Source organism: Coregonus clupeaformis, unplaced genomic scaffold, assembly GCF_020615455.1.
Source record: "Coregonus clupeaformis isolate EN_2021a unplaced genomic scaffold, ASM2061545v1 scaf0516, whole genome shotgun sequence".
Classification (NCBI taxonomy): domain Eukaryota; kingdom Metazoa; phylum Chordata; class Actinopteri; order Salmoniformes; family Salmonidae; genus Coregonus; species Coregonus clupeaformis.
In genome coordinates this window covers 109751-124181 of record NW_025533971.1, presented here as the reverse complement: position 1 = coordinate 124181, position 14431 = coordinate 109751, and the positions used below count along the sequence as shown (strand labels likewise).

Below are 14431 nucleotides of genomic sequence, written 5' to 3'. Positions count from 1 at the left end.
TTCTCCGGTTGTGTTATTTACAAACAAACGCGTGACAGGCTTCAACTGTTCTGGGGAACTACGGTAAGCTTCATAATGTAAAATAATGTTGACAAGGTGACATGAAGAACGAATCTGCTTTATCTCTTAAAATCACAAGTTGACTGCAGGTATTAACTATACTTAAAAAGTAGCTACAAAAATTATAATGTACTGAAAAACTTCAAAGAAATAGTTTCAACGGTATTGAAAAACCATCCCGTGGTGGCTATTTCCAAATACCCCTGTATACAGTATATATTGTATACCGCTAAGGCTTCTCTCCAGAGTGGGTTCTCTTATGTTTGTTAAGACTCCCTAACTGGGTAAAACTCTTTCCACACTGAGAGCAGTGGTAAGGGGTCTCTCCAGTGTGTGTTCTCTCATGCCTTTTCAGGTACTTTAAACAACTAAAACTCTTTCCACACTGGGAGCAGCAGTAGGTCCTCTCCTGTCTTGTGTGTACTCTCTCATGCCCTTTGAGGGTCTGTGAATGGGTAAAACTCTTTCCACACTGGGAACATTGGAAAGGCTTTTCTCCTGTGTGTGTCCTCTCATGCTCTTTTAGGTGCCCTAACCTGGTAAAACACTTTTCACAGTAGGAGCAGTGATAAGGCTTCTCTCCTATTGTCAGGGAACCTAAATGAGAAAAACAGTCTCCACACTCAGCGCAACGGTAAGGCTTCTCTCCGGAGTGTATTCTCTTATGTATGTTCAGGCTTCCTAACTGGCTAAAACTCCTTCCACATTGGGAGCAGTGGTAAGGCTTCTCTCCTGTATGTATTCTTTTATGTATCTTCAGGGACGCTAAACGAGAAAAAGCCTTTACACACAGGGAGCATTGGTAAGGGGTCTCTCCAGTGTGCGTTCTCTCATGCCTTTTCAGGTCCTTTAACCAACCAAAACGCTTTCCACACTGAGAGCAGTAGTAGTAGGTCCTCTCCTCTCCTGTGTGTATTCTCTGATGCCCTTTGAGGTTCCGTGAATGGGTAAATCTCTTTCCACACTGGGAACATTGGAAAGGCTTTTCTCCTGTGTGTGACCTCTCATGCTCTTTTAGAATCCATAACTTGGTAAAACCCTTTTCACAGTAGGAGCAGTGGTAAGGCTTCTCTCCTGTATGTATTTTCCCGTGTATTTTCAGGAACCTTAAATGGGAAAAGCCCTCTCCACACTTGGTGCAATGGTAAGGCTTCTCTGTAGAGTGTGTTCTCTTATGTATGTTCAGGGTTCCCAACTGGGTAAAACTCTTTCCACATTGGGAGCAGTGATAAGGCTTCTCTCCTGTATGTATTCTTTTGTGTCTTTTCAGGGAAGCTAAACGAGAAAATACTTTTCCACACTGGGAGCAGTGGTGTCGTCTTGCTGCTTTGGACGTCTCTGGCTCTAAATCCTCAGAGTCTGGTCTGTCTCCTGCCAAAGACAAAGATAGTATTTAGTTTAACAGAGACTCTCCACATGATAAAAAATAACTGTCTTCCTATGAGGTTTTAAATCACAATCAGATTATCAATAACCCAAGGCCAATTTTCACAACATTTCAACATTAAAAATAAACTTGACGCATGAATGTACCGTTTTGTACCATCAAAACTGTGACTACACGTAGAAGCCAGACAACATAGTTTACATTAAGCCTTTAAAAATTGATAGATCAATATGTTTCCAAGCAACCGGGAGAGAGTGAGCGGTCAGTTACATTACAACAGCAAACCAATCTGTGGGTAAAGCGACGCTGTGACTCAAACAACAACAAGCCACGGCTTCCCTCAGAGAAGAAGAGAAAGAACAACTTGGAGATGCAAATGCGAGCAACAAACAGCTGAAGGATATCCAGGAAAACACAGCTAAAATACTCTCAATGCTCACCACAACAAACAGCTGAAGGATATCCAGGAAAACACAGCTAAAATACTCTCAATGCTCACCACAGCAAACAGCTGAAGGATATCCAGGAAAACACAGCTAAAATACTATCAATGCTCACCACAACAAACAGCTGAAGGATATCCAGGAAAACATACCTAAAATACTCTCAATGCTCACCAGCTGAAGATATCCAGGAAAACACAGCTAAAATGCTCTCAATGCGCACCAAAATAAACAAACTGTTGCAATCTGTTGTTAAAAGGGTGGATTTGCTCGACAGTAATGTGGAATCTGTCAGATGCGTGGACAAACAAGACAACAAATTTGGCCTTCTGGAAACTTTAGAAGATGAACTGGATCAGCTAGAAAACAGATGGAGACAAAACAACAGGAGAATTTTGTCCCTACCGGAACATGAGGACAACAGAGACCTTTCCAGCTGCATGATCAAGCTGATATCGGAGGAGCTACGTGGCTGTATCACTGGAGGATCTGGAGCAATGCCATGGAATTGGAGTGAAGCAGAAAAATGCTAAATACCCTTAAATGGTCATCTTTAAGAAGTGTAATTATCAGACCAAAGTCCACATTCCGGGGGGGGGTATGGAAGGAGATCAAGGTCCAGGGCCATTTGATTTGTCCAGGACCTGTCTGCTAGGCTGAGGAACAAAACGCCAGAAATTCATTCCGATCAGACAGACACTTGAGGAAAAGGGAATCAAGTCTCAAATCCAATTCCTGGCAGTACTGTAGGTATAGATACATTTGTTCTTGCTGATAGTTGCTTCAGAGTTATTGAGTCTAAGAAGGCTATAGGATCCATCCAACTGTTGTTTTAATCTGATTTATATAAAATGTTCATAGAAGCTTTAAAAATTGTAATTAATCATTGTTGTTTCTCCTTCCACAGTGGCAGCAGTAGGTCCTCTCCTCTCCTGTGTTGTTTCTAATAACCACTTTTCTATCTTTTAAAATGAGAACTGGTTTAAACTGGTTTAGCATGGATGAATTTTTTGACTGGTTTAGCATGGATTCCTTTTGTGAGAGCTGTGAGACACTTACCAGGTTTATTTGCCATTAAGGAGTATGCTTTATTTAAAATAATATATGCCATTTAACAGACACTTATATCCAAAGCAACGTACAATCATTATCTGATTAAATTGCTTTAGAAATGGGCACAAGACAGGGATATCCCCTCTCCCCCTTCCTGTTTGCACGTAACATGTATCAGTATTTTAAACATAAATAAACTAAATGTACTGATATACAGTACATGACCCCCTGCTAAAAATATTTTCAGAATCCTCTAAAATCTCAGGATATAAAATTAACATAGAAATAACTAAATAATGGCAATAGGAAAAAGAAAGAATAACTGACGATCTACAGCCTAGATCTCCTTTAATTTATAAATATATAGACAGTTGAAGTCGGAAGTTTACATACACTTTAGCCAAATACATGTAAACTCCGATTTTTAACAATTCCTGACATTTAATCCTAGTAAAATTCCCTGTCTTAGGTCAGTTAGGATCACCACTTTATTTTAAGAATGTGAAATGTCAGAATAATAGTAGAGAGAATTATTTATTTCAGCTTTGATTTCTTTCATCACATTCCCAGTGGGTCAGAAGTTTACATACACTCAATTAGTATTTGGTAGCATTGCCTTTCAATTGTTTAACTTGGGTCAAACGTTTCGGATAGCCTTCCACAAGCTTCCCACAATAAATTGGGTGAATTTTGGCCCATTCTTCCTGACAGAGCAGGTGTAACTGAGTCAGGTTTGTAGAGCTCCTTGCTTGCACAAGCTTTTTCAGTTCTGCCCTCAAATGTTCTATAGGATTGAGGTCAGGGCTTTGTGATGGCCACTCCAATACCTTGACTTTGTTGTCCTTAAGCCATTTTGCCACAATTTTGGAAGTATGCTTGGGGTCATTGTCCATTTGGAAGACCCATTTGTGACCAAGCTTTAACTTCCTGACTGATGTCTTGAGATGTTGCTTCAATATATCCACATAATTTTCCTTCTTCATGATGCCATCTATTTTGTGATGTGCACCAGTCCCTCCTGCAGCAAAGCACCCCCACAGCATGACGCTGCCACCCCTGTGCTTCACGGTTGGGATGGTGTTCTTCGGCTTGCAAGCGTCCCCCTTTTTCCTCCAAACATAACGATGGTCATTATGGCCGAACAGTTCTATTTTTGTTTCATCAGACCAGAGGACATTTCTCCAAAAAGTAAGATCTTTGTCCCCATGTGCAGTTGCAAACCATAGTCTGGCTTTTTTTATGGCGGTTTTGGAGTAGTGGCTTCTTCCTTGCTGAGTAGCCTTTCAGGTTATGTCGATATAAGACTCGTTTTATTGTGGATATAGATACTTTTGTACCCGTTTCCTCCAGCATCTTCACAAGGTCCTTTGCTGTTGTACTGGGATTGATTTGCACTTTTCGCACCAAAGTACGTTCATCTCTAGGAGACAGAACGCGTCTCCTTCCTGAGCGGTATGACGGCTGCGTGGTCCCATGTTGTTTATACTTGTGTACTATTGTTTGTACAGATGAACGTGGTACCTTCAGGCGTTTGGAAATTGCTCCCAAGGATGAACCAGACTTGTGGAGATCTACCATTTTTTTCTGAGGTCTTGGCTGATTTATTTTTATTTTCCCATGATGTCAAGCAAAGAGGCACTGAGTTTGAAGGTAGGCCTTGAAATACATCCACAGGTACACCTCCAACTGACTCAAATTATGTCAATTAGCCTATCAAGCTTCAAAAGCCGTGACATCATTTTCTGGAATTTTCCAAGCTGTTTAAAGGCACAGTCAACTTAGTGTATGTAAACTTCTGACCCACTGGAATTGTGATATAGTGAATTATAAGTGAAGTAATCTGTCTGTAAACAATTGTTGGAAAAACTACTCGTGTCATGCACAAAGTACAGTGAGGGAAAAAAGTATTTGATCCCCTGCTGATTTTGTACGTTTGCCCACTGACAAAGAAATGATCAGTCTATATTTTTAATGGTAGGTTTATTTGAACAGTGAGAGACAGAATAACAAAACAAAAATCCAGTTTAATGAGGAAAATAAGTATTTGACCCCCTCTCAATCAGAAAGATTTCTGGCTCCCAGGTGTCTTTTATACAGTTAACGAGCTGAGATTAGGAGCACACTCTTAAAGCGAGTGCTCCTAATCTCAGCTTGTTACCTGTACAAAAGACACCTGTCCACAGAAGCAATCAGTCAATCAGATTCCAAACTCTCCACCATGGCCAAGAACAAAGAGCTCTCCAAGGATGTCAGGGACAAGATTGTAGACCTATACAAGGCTGGAATGGGCTACAAGACCATCGCCAAGCAGCTTGGTGAGAAGGTGACAACAGTTGGTGCGATTATTCGCAAATGGAAGAAACACAAAATAACTGTCAATCTCCCTCGGCCTGGGGCTCCATGCAAGATCTCACCTCGTGGAGTTGCAATGATCATGAGAACGGTGAGGAATCAGCCCAGAACTACACGGGAGGATCTTGTCAATGATCTCAAGGCAGCTGGGACCATAGTCACCAAGAAAACAATTGGTAACACACTACGCCGTGAAGGACTGAAATCCTGCAGCGCCCGCAAGGTCCCCCTGCTCAAGATAGCACATATACAGTCCTGTCTGAAGTTTGCCAATGAACATCTGAATGATTCAGAGGAGAACTGAGTGAAAGTGTTGTGGTCAGATGAGACCAAAATCGAGCTCTTTGGCATCAACTCAACGTGTTTGGAGGAGGAGGAATGCTGCCTATGACCCCAAGAACACCATCCCCACCGTCAAACATGGAGGTGGAAACATTATGCTTTGGGGGTGTTTTTCTGCTAAGGGGACAGGACAACTTCACCGCATCAAAGGGACGATGGAGAGGGCCATGTACCGTCAAACCTTGGGTGAGAACCTCCTTCCCTAAGCCAGGGCATTGAAAATGGGTCGTGGATGGGTATTCCAGCATGACAATGACCCAAAACACATGGCCAAGGCAACAAAGGAGTGGCTCAAGAAGTAGCACATTAAGGTCCTGGAGTGACCTAGCCAGTCTCCAGACCTTAATCCTATAGAAAATCTGTGGAGGGAGCTGAAGGTTCGAGTTGCCAAATGTCAGGCTCGAAACCTTAATGACTTGGAGAAGATCTGCAAAGAGGAGTGGGACAAAATCCCTCCTGAGATGTGTGCAAAACTGGTGGCCAACTACAAGAAACGTCTGACCTCTGTGATTGCCAACAAGGGTTTTGCCACCAAGTACTAAGTCATGTTTTGCAGAGGGGTCAAATCATTATTTCCCTCATTAAAATGCAAATCAATTTATGACATTTTTTACATGCGTTTTTCTGGATTTTGTTGTTGTTATTCTGTCTCTCACTGTTCAAATAAACCTACCATTAAAATTATAGACTGATCATGTCTTTGTCAGTGGGCAAATGTACAAAATCAGCAGGGGATCAAATACTTTTTTTCATGACCCCCGTGGGGTCTCCTGGTCACGGCCGGTTGTGACACCGCCTGGGATCGAACCCGGGTCTGTAGTGGCACCTCAAGCACTGCGATGCAGTGCCTTAGACCGCTGCGCCACTCGTGAGTATCTGAGGGTGGTTTTAACCTAAAATACTTGGAATTGTATCAACTCACCACCCAAGGCTTTTACTTGCGACATATAGTTAAATGCACTAAAGAGGAACAGTGGGTACATATTGAAGATGTGCACGCTCATCCCCAGAATACTTTTACATATCAATTTTCAAAAGGATAAATCTAAGAACATTAACAACTTCACCACGGTTCAGTAGCATGTTAGCAACAATATGAGCTGATTTTACATCAGAGCAAAACTTCACTTTTACAGATGGATTCCCTTCTCCCTACCCCTGGTGTTGGAGGAGGCTGTATTGGGAGGAGGATGCATCAACACCTTGGAAATATGTTTGAGGTGCACTCACTCATAACACTTTTTTTGAGTGATAAATTAGTGTATCGTCTTCAGGATATCTTGATCATGTGGTGTTCCTTCTAGAAGCAATCAGTTACAGTGGGGAAAAAAAGTATTTAGTCAGCCACCAATTGTGCAAGTTTTCCCACTTAAAAAGATGAGAGAGGCCTGTAATTTTCATCATAGGTACACGTCAACTATGACAGACAAATTGAGGGGAAAAAATCCAGAAAATCACATTGTAGGATTTTTAATGAATTTATTTGCAAATTATGGTGGAAAATAAGTACTTGGTCACCTACAAACAAGCAAGATTTCTGGCTCTCACAGACCTGTAACTTCTTCTTTAAGAGGCTCCTCTGTCCTCCACTCGTTGCCTGTATTATTGGCACCTGTTTGAACTTGTTATCAGTATAAAAGACACCTGTCCACAACCTCAAACAGTCACACTCCAAACTCCACTATGGCCAAGACCAAAGAGCTGTCAAAGGACACCAGAAACAAAATTGTAGACCTGCACCAGGCTGGGAAGACTGAATCTGCAATAGGTAAGCAGCTTGGTTTGAAGAAATCAACTGTGGGAGCAATTATTAGGAAATGGAAGACATACAAGACCACTGATAATCTCCCTCGATCTGGGGCTCCACGCAAGATCTCACCCCGTGGGGTCAAAATGATCATAAGAACGGTGAGCAAAAATCCCAGAACCACACAGGGGGACCAAGTGAATGACCTGCAGAGAGATGGGACCAAAGTAACAAAGCCTCCATCAGTAACACACTACGCCGCCAGGGACTCAAATCCTGCAGTGCCAGACGTGTCCCCCTGCTTAAGCCAGTACATGTCCAGGCCCGTCTGAAGTTTGCTAGAGTGCATTTGGATGATCCAGAAGAGGATTGGGACAATGTCATATGGTCAGATGAAACCAAAATAGAACTTTTTGGTAAAAACTCAACTCGTCGTGTTTGGAGGACAAAGAATGCTGATTTGCATCCAAAGAACACCATACCTACTGTGAAGCATGGGGGTGGAAACATCATGCTTTGGGGCTGTTTTTTCTGCAAAGGGACCAGGACGACTGATCCGTGTAAAGGAAAGAATGAATGGGGCCATGTATCGTGAGATTTTGAGTGAAAACCTCCTTCCATCAGCAAGGGCATTGAAGATGAAACGTGGCTGGGTCTTTCAGCATGACAATGATCCCAAACACACCGCCCGGGCAACGAAGGAGTGGCTTCGTAAGAAGCATTTCAAGGTCCTGGAGTGGCCTAGCCAGTCTCCAGATCTCAACCCCATAGAAAATCTTTGAAGGGAGTTGAAAGTCCGTGTTGCCCAGTGACAGCCCCAAAACATCACTGCTCTAGAGGAGATCTGCATGGAGGAATGGGCCAAAATACCAGCAACAGTGTGTGAAAACCTTGTGAAGACTTACAGAAAACGTTTGACCTGTGTCATTGCCAACAAAGGGTATATAACAAAGTATTGAGCAACTTTTGTTAGACCAAATACTTATTTTCCACCATAATTTGCAAATAAATTCATGTACCTATGATGAAAATTACAGGCCTCTCTCATCTTTTTAAGTGGAGAACTTGCAGAATTGGTGGCTGACTAAATACTTTTTTCCCCCACTGTATGTGGACACCTGCTCGTAGTAGTAGTAGTAGTAGTAGTAGTAGTAGTAGTAGCTACACTACATGACCAACAGTATGTGGACACCTGCTAGTAGTAGTAGTAGTAGTAGCTACACTACATGACCAAAAGTATGTGGACACCTGCTAGTAGTAGTAGTAGCTACACTACATGACCAACAGTATGTGGACACCTGCTAGTAGTAGTAGTAGCTACACTACATGACCAACAGTATGTGGACACCTGCTAGTAGTAGTAGTAGTAGTAGTAGTAGTAGTAGTAGTAGTAGTAGTAGTAGTAGTAGTAGTAGTAGTAGTAGTAGTAGTAGTAGTAGTAGTAGTAGCTACACTACATGACCAACAGTATGTGGACACCTGCTAGTAGTAGTAGTAGTAGTAGCTACACTACATGACCAACAGTATGTGGACACCTGCTAGTAGTAGTAGTAGTAGTAGTAGTAGTAGTAGCTACACTACATGACCAACAGTATGTGGACACCTGCTAGTAGTAGTAGTAGTAGTAGCTACACTACATGACCAACAGTATGTGGACACCTGCTAGTAGTAGTAGCTACACTACATGACCAACAGGATGTGGACACCTGCTAGTAGTAGTAGTAGCTACACTACATGACCAACAGTATGTGGACACCTGCTAGTAGTAGTAGCTACACTACATGACCAACAGTATGTGGACACCTGCTAGTAGTAGTAGTAGCTACACTACATGACCAACAGTATGTGGACACCTGCTAGTAGTAGTAGTAGCTACACTACATGACCAACAGTATGTGGACACCTGCTAGTAGTAGTAGTAGTAGCTACACTACATGACCAACAATATGTGGACACCTGCTAGTAGTAGTAGTAGTAGTAGTAGTAGTAGTAGTAGTAGTAGTAGTAGTAGTAGTAGTAGTAGTAGCTACACTACATGACCAACAGTATGTGGACACCTGCTAGTAGTAGTAGTAGTAGCTGCTACACTACATGACCAACAGTATGTGGACACCTGCTAGTAGTAGTAGTAGTAGTAGTAGTAGTAGTAGTAGTAGTAGTAGCTACACTACATGACCAACAGTATGTGGACACCTGCTAGTAGTAGTAGCTACACTACATGACCAACAGGATGTGGACACCTGCTAGTAGTAGTAGTAGCTACACTACATGACCAACAGTATGTGGACACCTGCTAGTAGTAGTAGCTACACTACATGACCAACAGTATGTGGACACCTGCTAGTAGTAGTAGTAGCTACACTACATGACCAACAGTATGTGGACACCTGCTAGTAGTAGTAGTAGCTACACTACATGACCAACAGTATGTGGACACCTGCTAGTAGTAGTAGCTACACTACATGACCAACAGTATGTGGACACCTGCTAGTAGTAGTAGTAGCTACACTACATGACCAACAGTATGTGGACACCTGCTAGTAGTAGTAGTAGCTACACTACATGACCAACAGTATGTGGACACCTGCTAGTAGTAGTAGCTACACTACATGACCAACAGTATGTGGACACCTGCTAGTAGTAGTAGTAGTAGTAGCTACACTACATGACCAACAGTATGTGGACACCTGCTAGTAGTAGTAGCTACACTACATGACCAACAGTATGTGGACACCTGCTAGTAGTAGTAGTAGTAGCTACACTACATGACCAACAGTATGTGGACACCTGCTAGTAGTAGCAGTAGCTACACTACATGACCAACAGTATGTGGACACCTGCTAGTAGTAGTAGTAGTAGTAGTAGTAGTAGTAGTAGTAGTAGTAGTAGTAGTAGTAGGACCAGAAGTATGTGGACACCTGCTCGTCCAACATCTCACTCCAAAATCATGGGCATTAATATGGAGTTGATCCCCCCTTTGCTGCTATAACAGCCTCCATTCTTCTGGGAAGGCTTTCCACTAGATGTTGGACTTGCTTCCTTTCAGCCACAAGAGCATTAGTGAGGTCGGGGCACTGATGTTGGGCGATTAGGCCTGGCTCGCAGTCACCGTTCCAATTCATCCCAAAGGTGTTCGATGGGGTTGAGGTCAGGGCTCTGTGCAGGCCAGTCAAGTTCTTCTACACCGATCTCGTCAAACCATTTCTGTATGGACCTAGATTTGTGCACGGGGGCGTTGTCATGCTGAAACAGGAAAAGGCCTTCCCAAAATTGTTGCCACAAAGTTGGAAGCACAAAATGTCTAGAATGTCGTTGTATGCTGTAGCGTTTACACCACTCCAGCCGACGCTTGGCATTGCACATGGTGACCTTAGGCTTGTGTGTGCGGCTGCTCGGCCGTGGAAACCCCATTTCATGAAGATCCCGACGAACAGCTCGTGCTGACGTTGCTTCAAGAGGCAGTTTTGAACCCGGTAGTGAGTGTTGCAACCGAGGACCGAGGATTTTCACTCGCTACGCGCTTCAGCGGGTCGCGTTCTGTGAGCATGTGGGGCCTACTACTTCGCGGCTGAGCCGTTGTTGCTCCGAGACGTTTCCACTTCACAATAACAGCACTTACAGTTGACCGGGGGCAGCTCTAGCAGGGGCAGAACTTTGACGTACTGACCTGTTGGAAAGGTGGCATCCTATGACGGTGCCACGTTGAAAGACACTGAGCTCTTCAGTACGGGCCATTCTCTACTGTCAATGTTTTGTCTATGGAGATTGCATGGCGGTGTGCTCGATTTTATACACCTGTCAGCAACAGGTGTGGCTGAAATAGCCGAATCCACTAATTTCAAGGGGTGTCCACATACTTTTGTATATATAGTGTATGTCATGACTGTAAACACATTTTGCTTTAACAATTTAACATTTGCTTAAACAGCACCCTGATAGGCTACTGCAGCCTCACTCTACCCATGACAAAGTCATTTTTTATCACGCGAAATATGAAAATAAATGATTTGGTATAATTTTTTATTATGGAAGATTGAATAAATTATGTTTCAAACGGTTTGTTTGGAATGATTTGTAGCTATCGTCTCGACTTTTTCTGTGAATTAGAGTCCATCCAACTCAATTTCCCTACCGGAAAAACGCAATTTCTGTCAAGTGTATTCGCGCACGCAAATTCAGGAAGAAACTGAAGAGCAGATGGCTTGACCGCGTTTTGCGAGTGTCGCATCACTTGACCGCAGTCAATATTGGGCTAGGAATCCCCCTCCAGAGTAGTACAAATGATTTGCAGTATTGATGAGGGCAAGTCTGTGAGACATTTAAGTTGTGATTTTGCATGCAAATAACGTTTTGTTGTTGGCTAGCTTGTTGATGGTATACACATCTTACAGAGTAGCTTTATCAATTCCTACATTTAAAAACGACATATTTAAGCTCAGAACATCATTTAAAAAAAAACACGCATCAGTTCAACAACTGCTCCTTCCAATACAGTAACGTTACTTACTGTTGTTAATCAGATCTTCCGTCTCCTCCTCCTCCTCTTCTTCTTCCCCCTCCTCCTCCTCCTTCAACGTGACAGTTACCTCTCCCTCCTTCACTCCAAAAAAAGCCTCGTCTTTATTCTCTTCATCTTTCACTGTAACAGTCTCACCACCCTCCTCTTCTTTTGTTACTGTGACATCCTCCTCTTCCTCCTCCTCTTTCACGACAACGTTCAGCCACAGACCCTCTTTCTCCGTCCAGCAGACCTCCTCTTCTTTAGCAGGAGGAGAGTAGCTTGGCGAGCTCATGGTCGGCGATGTTAGCTAGCTAGCAAGTTAGCGACTAGACTAGTGATAGGCTAATTTATGAAGCCAGCTACCGTTACCTGACTAAACGTAAATATGACATTAAATGCCGAAACTAGTTATAAGACATTAGTATGTTTAAAATTCAGAGGCAAATATACACTGAAACAGTCTGATCAGCTTGAACGTTTCGACCATGTTGGCTAGCAAACTACCGAGGTGGCTGACTCGTCGTTTTTGAAGAAACGTTCCGTCCACTAGATTATACGTCACACTAGAAGCATCGCCTGAAAGACACACATCGCCATCTACTGACTGGAGTGGGTATCGCAGTTGAGAGAAACGTTTATTTTATTTCCAGACAAAAAGTGATATTTTTTCATTTCTTTCATTAAATAATAATAGTATTTTCAAACTAGTGCAGATTCGTAATAAGTATGAATTTAAAACCTACTTCTTTCCACATCCTACCAACCCAACAGATGTCTCTACCACAGTCAATACTAACCAATGTGGTGGGTCTTTCCACATCCTACCAACCCAACAGATGGATGGGCACCACAAACTCTGGATCCAGGGCGGTGACCCCAGGGATGAAGTCACCAGAAAACTCTGGATCCAGGGCGGTGACCCCAGGGATGAAGGTACCAGAAACTCTGGATCCAGGGCGGTGAGGCTGTTTGAAGCCTGTGTCAGGTCCGGGCTTCCCATCGCCTAGGAGTCCCCCCCCCCCCCTCAATAGGGGGTGTGTCCACTGAGCCATGGAGCTAATTTCAATAGGGGGTGTGTCCACTGAGCCATGGAGCTAATTAAAATAGGGGGTGTGTCCACTGAGGGGGTGCAAACATATTTTTTCCCACCACTTATTTTAGAGCTGGTCTGTTATTTCAAATCAGATCAAATCAAATGGTATTGGTCACATACACGTGTTCAACAGATCAAATCAAATCAAATTTTATTGGCCACATGCGCCGAATACAACAGGTGCAGACATTACAGTGAAATGCTTACTTACAGCCCTTAACCAACAACGCATTTATTTCTTAATAAAAAAGTAAAATAAAACAACAACAAAAAAAGTGTTGAGAAAAAAATAGCAGAAGTAAAATAAAATAACAGTAGGGAGGCTATATATACAGGGGGGTACCGGTGCAGTAATATTGTTGGTAACAACATGTGTTTAGCAGATGTTATAGCGGGTGATAACAGTAGGGAGGCTATATATACAGGGGGGTACCGGTGCAGTAATATTGTTGGTAACAACATGTGTTTAGCAGATGTTATAGCGGGTGATAACAGTAGGGAGGCTATATATACAGGGGGGTACCGGTGCAGTAATGTTATTGGTAACAACATGTGTTTAGCAGATGTTATAGCGGGTGATAACAGTAGGGAGGCTATATATATACAGGGGGGTACCGGTGCAGTAATGTTATTGGTAACAACATGTGTTTAGCAGATGTTATAGCAGGTGATAACAGTAGGGAGGCTATATATACAGGGGGGTACCGGTACAGTAATGTTATTGCGGGTGTAGTGAAATGCTTGTGCTTCTAGCTCCGACAGTGCAGTAATAGCTAACAAGTCATATCTAACAATTTCACAACATATACCCAATACACACTAAACTAGTAAGGAATGGAATTAAGAATATATAAATAAATATATGGACGAGCAATGACAGAGCGGCATGGACTAAGATACAGTAGAATAGTATAGAATACAGTATATACATATGAGATGAGTAATGCAAGATATGTAAACATTATTAAAGTGACTAAGATACAATAGAATAGTATAGAATATAGTATATACATATGAGATGAGTAATGCAAGATATGTAAACATTATTAAAGTGACTAAGATACCGTAGAATAGTATAGAATACAGTATATACATATGAGATGAGTAATGCAAGATATGTAAACATTATTAAAGTGACTAAGATACAGTAGAATAGTATAGAATACAGTATATACATATGAGATGAGTAATGCAAGATATGTCAACATTATTAAAGTGACTAGTGTTCCATTTATTAAAGTGGCCAGTGATTTCTAATCTATGTATATAGGCAGCAGCCTTTAATGTGCTAGTGAAGGCTATTTAACAGTCTGATGGCCTTGAGATAGAAGCTGTTTTTCAGTCTCTCGGTCCCGGCTTTGATGCACCTGTACTGACCTCGTCTTCTAGATGATAGCAGGGGAGAACAGGCAGTGGCTCGGGTGGTTGTTGTCCTTGATGATCTTTTTGGCCT

General features: G+C 42.4%; 1 protein-coding gene across 1 annotated transcript; it reads right to left on the bottom strand.

Moving 5' to 3' along the window:
* Positions 1-243: 243 nt before the first annotated feature.
* On the bottom strand, positions 244-12402 carry LOC121556413 (zinc finger protein 664). Its single transcript, XM_041870320.2, has 2 exons — positions 11892-12402; positions 244-1431 (listed from the first exon to the last, which is right to left on the bottom strand). The coding sequence occupies exons 1-2, from the start codon at positions 12175-12177 to the stop codon at positions 290-292; spliced, it is 1428 nt and encodes a 475-aa protein (XP_041726254.2). The 5' UTR covers positions 12178-12402; the 3' UTR covers positions 244-289.
* Between the last annotated feature and the right edge of the window lie 2029 nt (positions 12403-14431).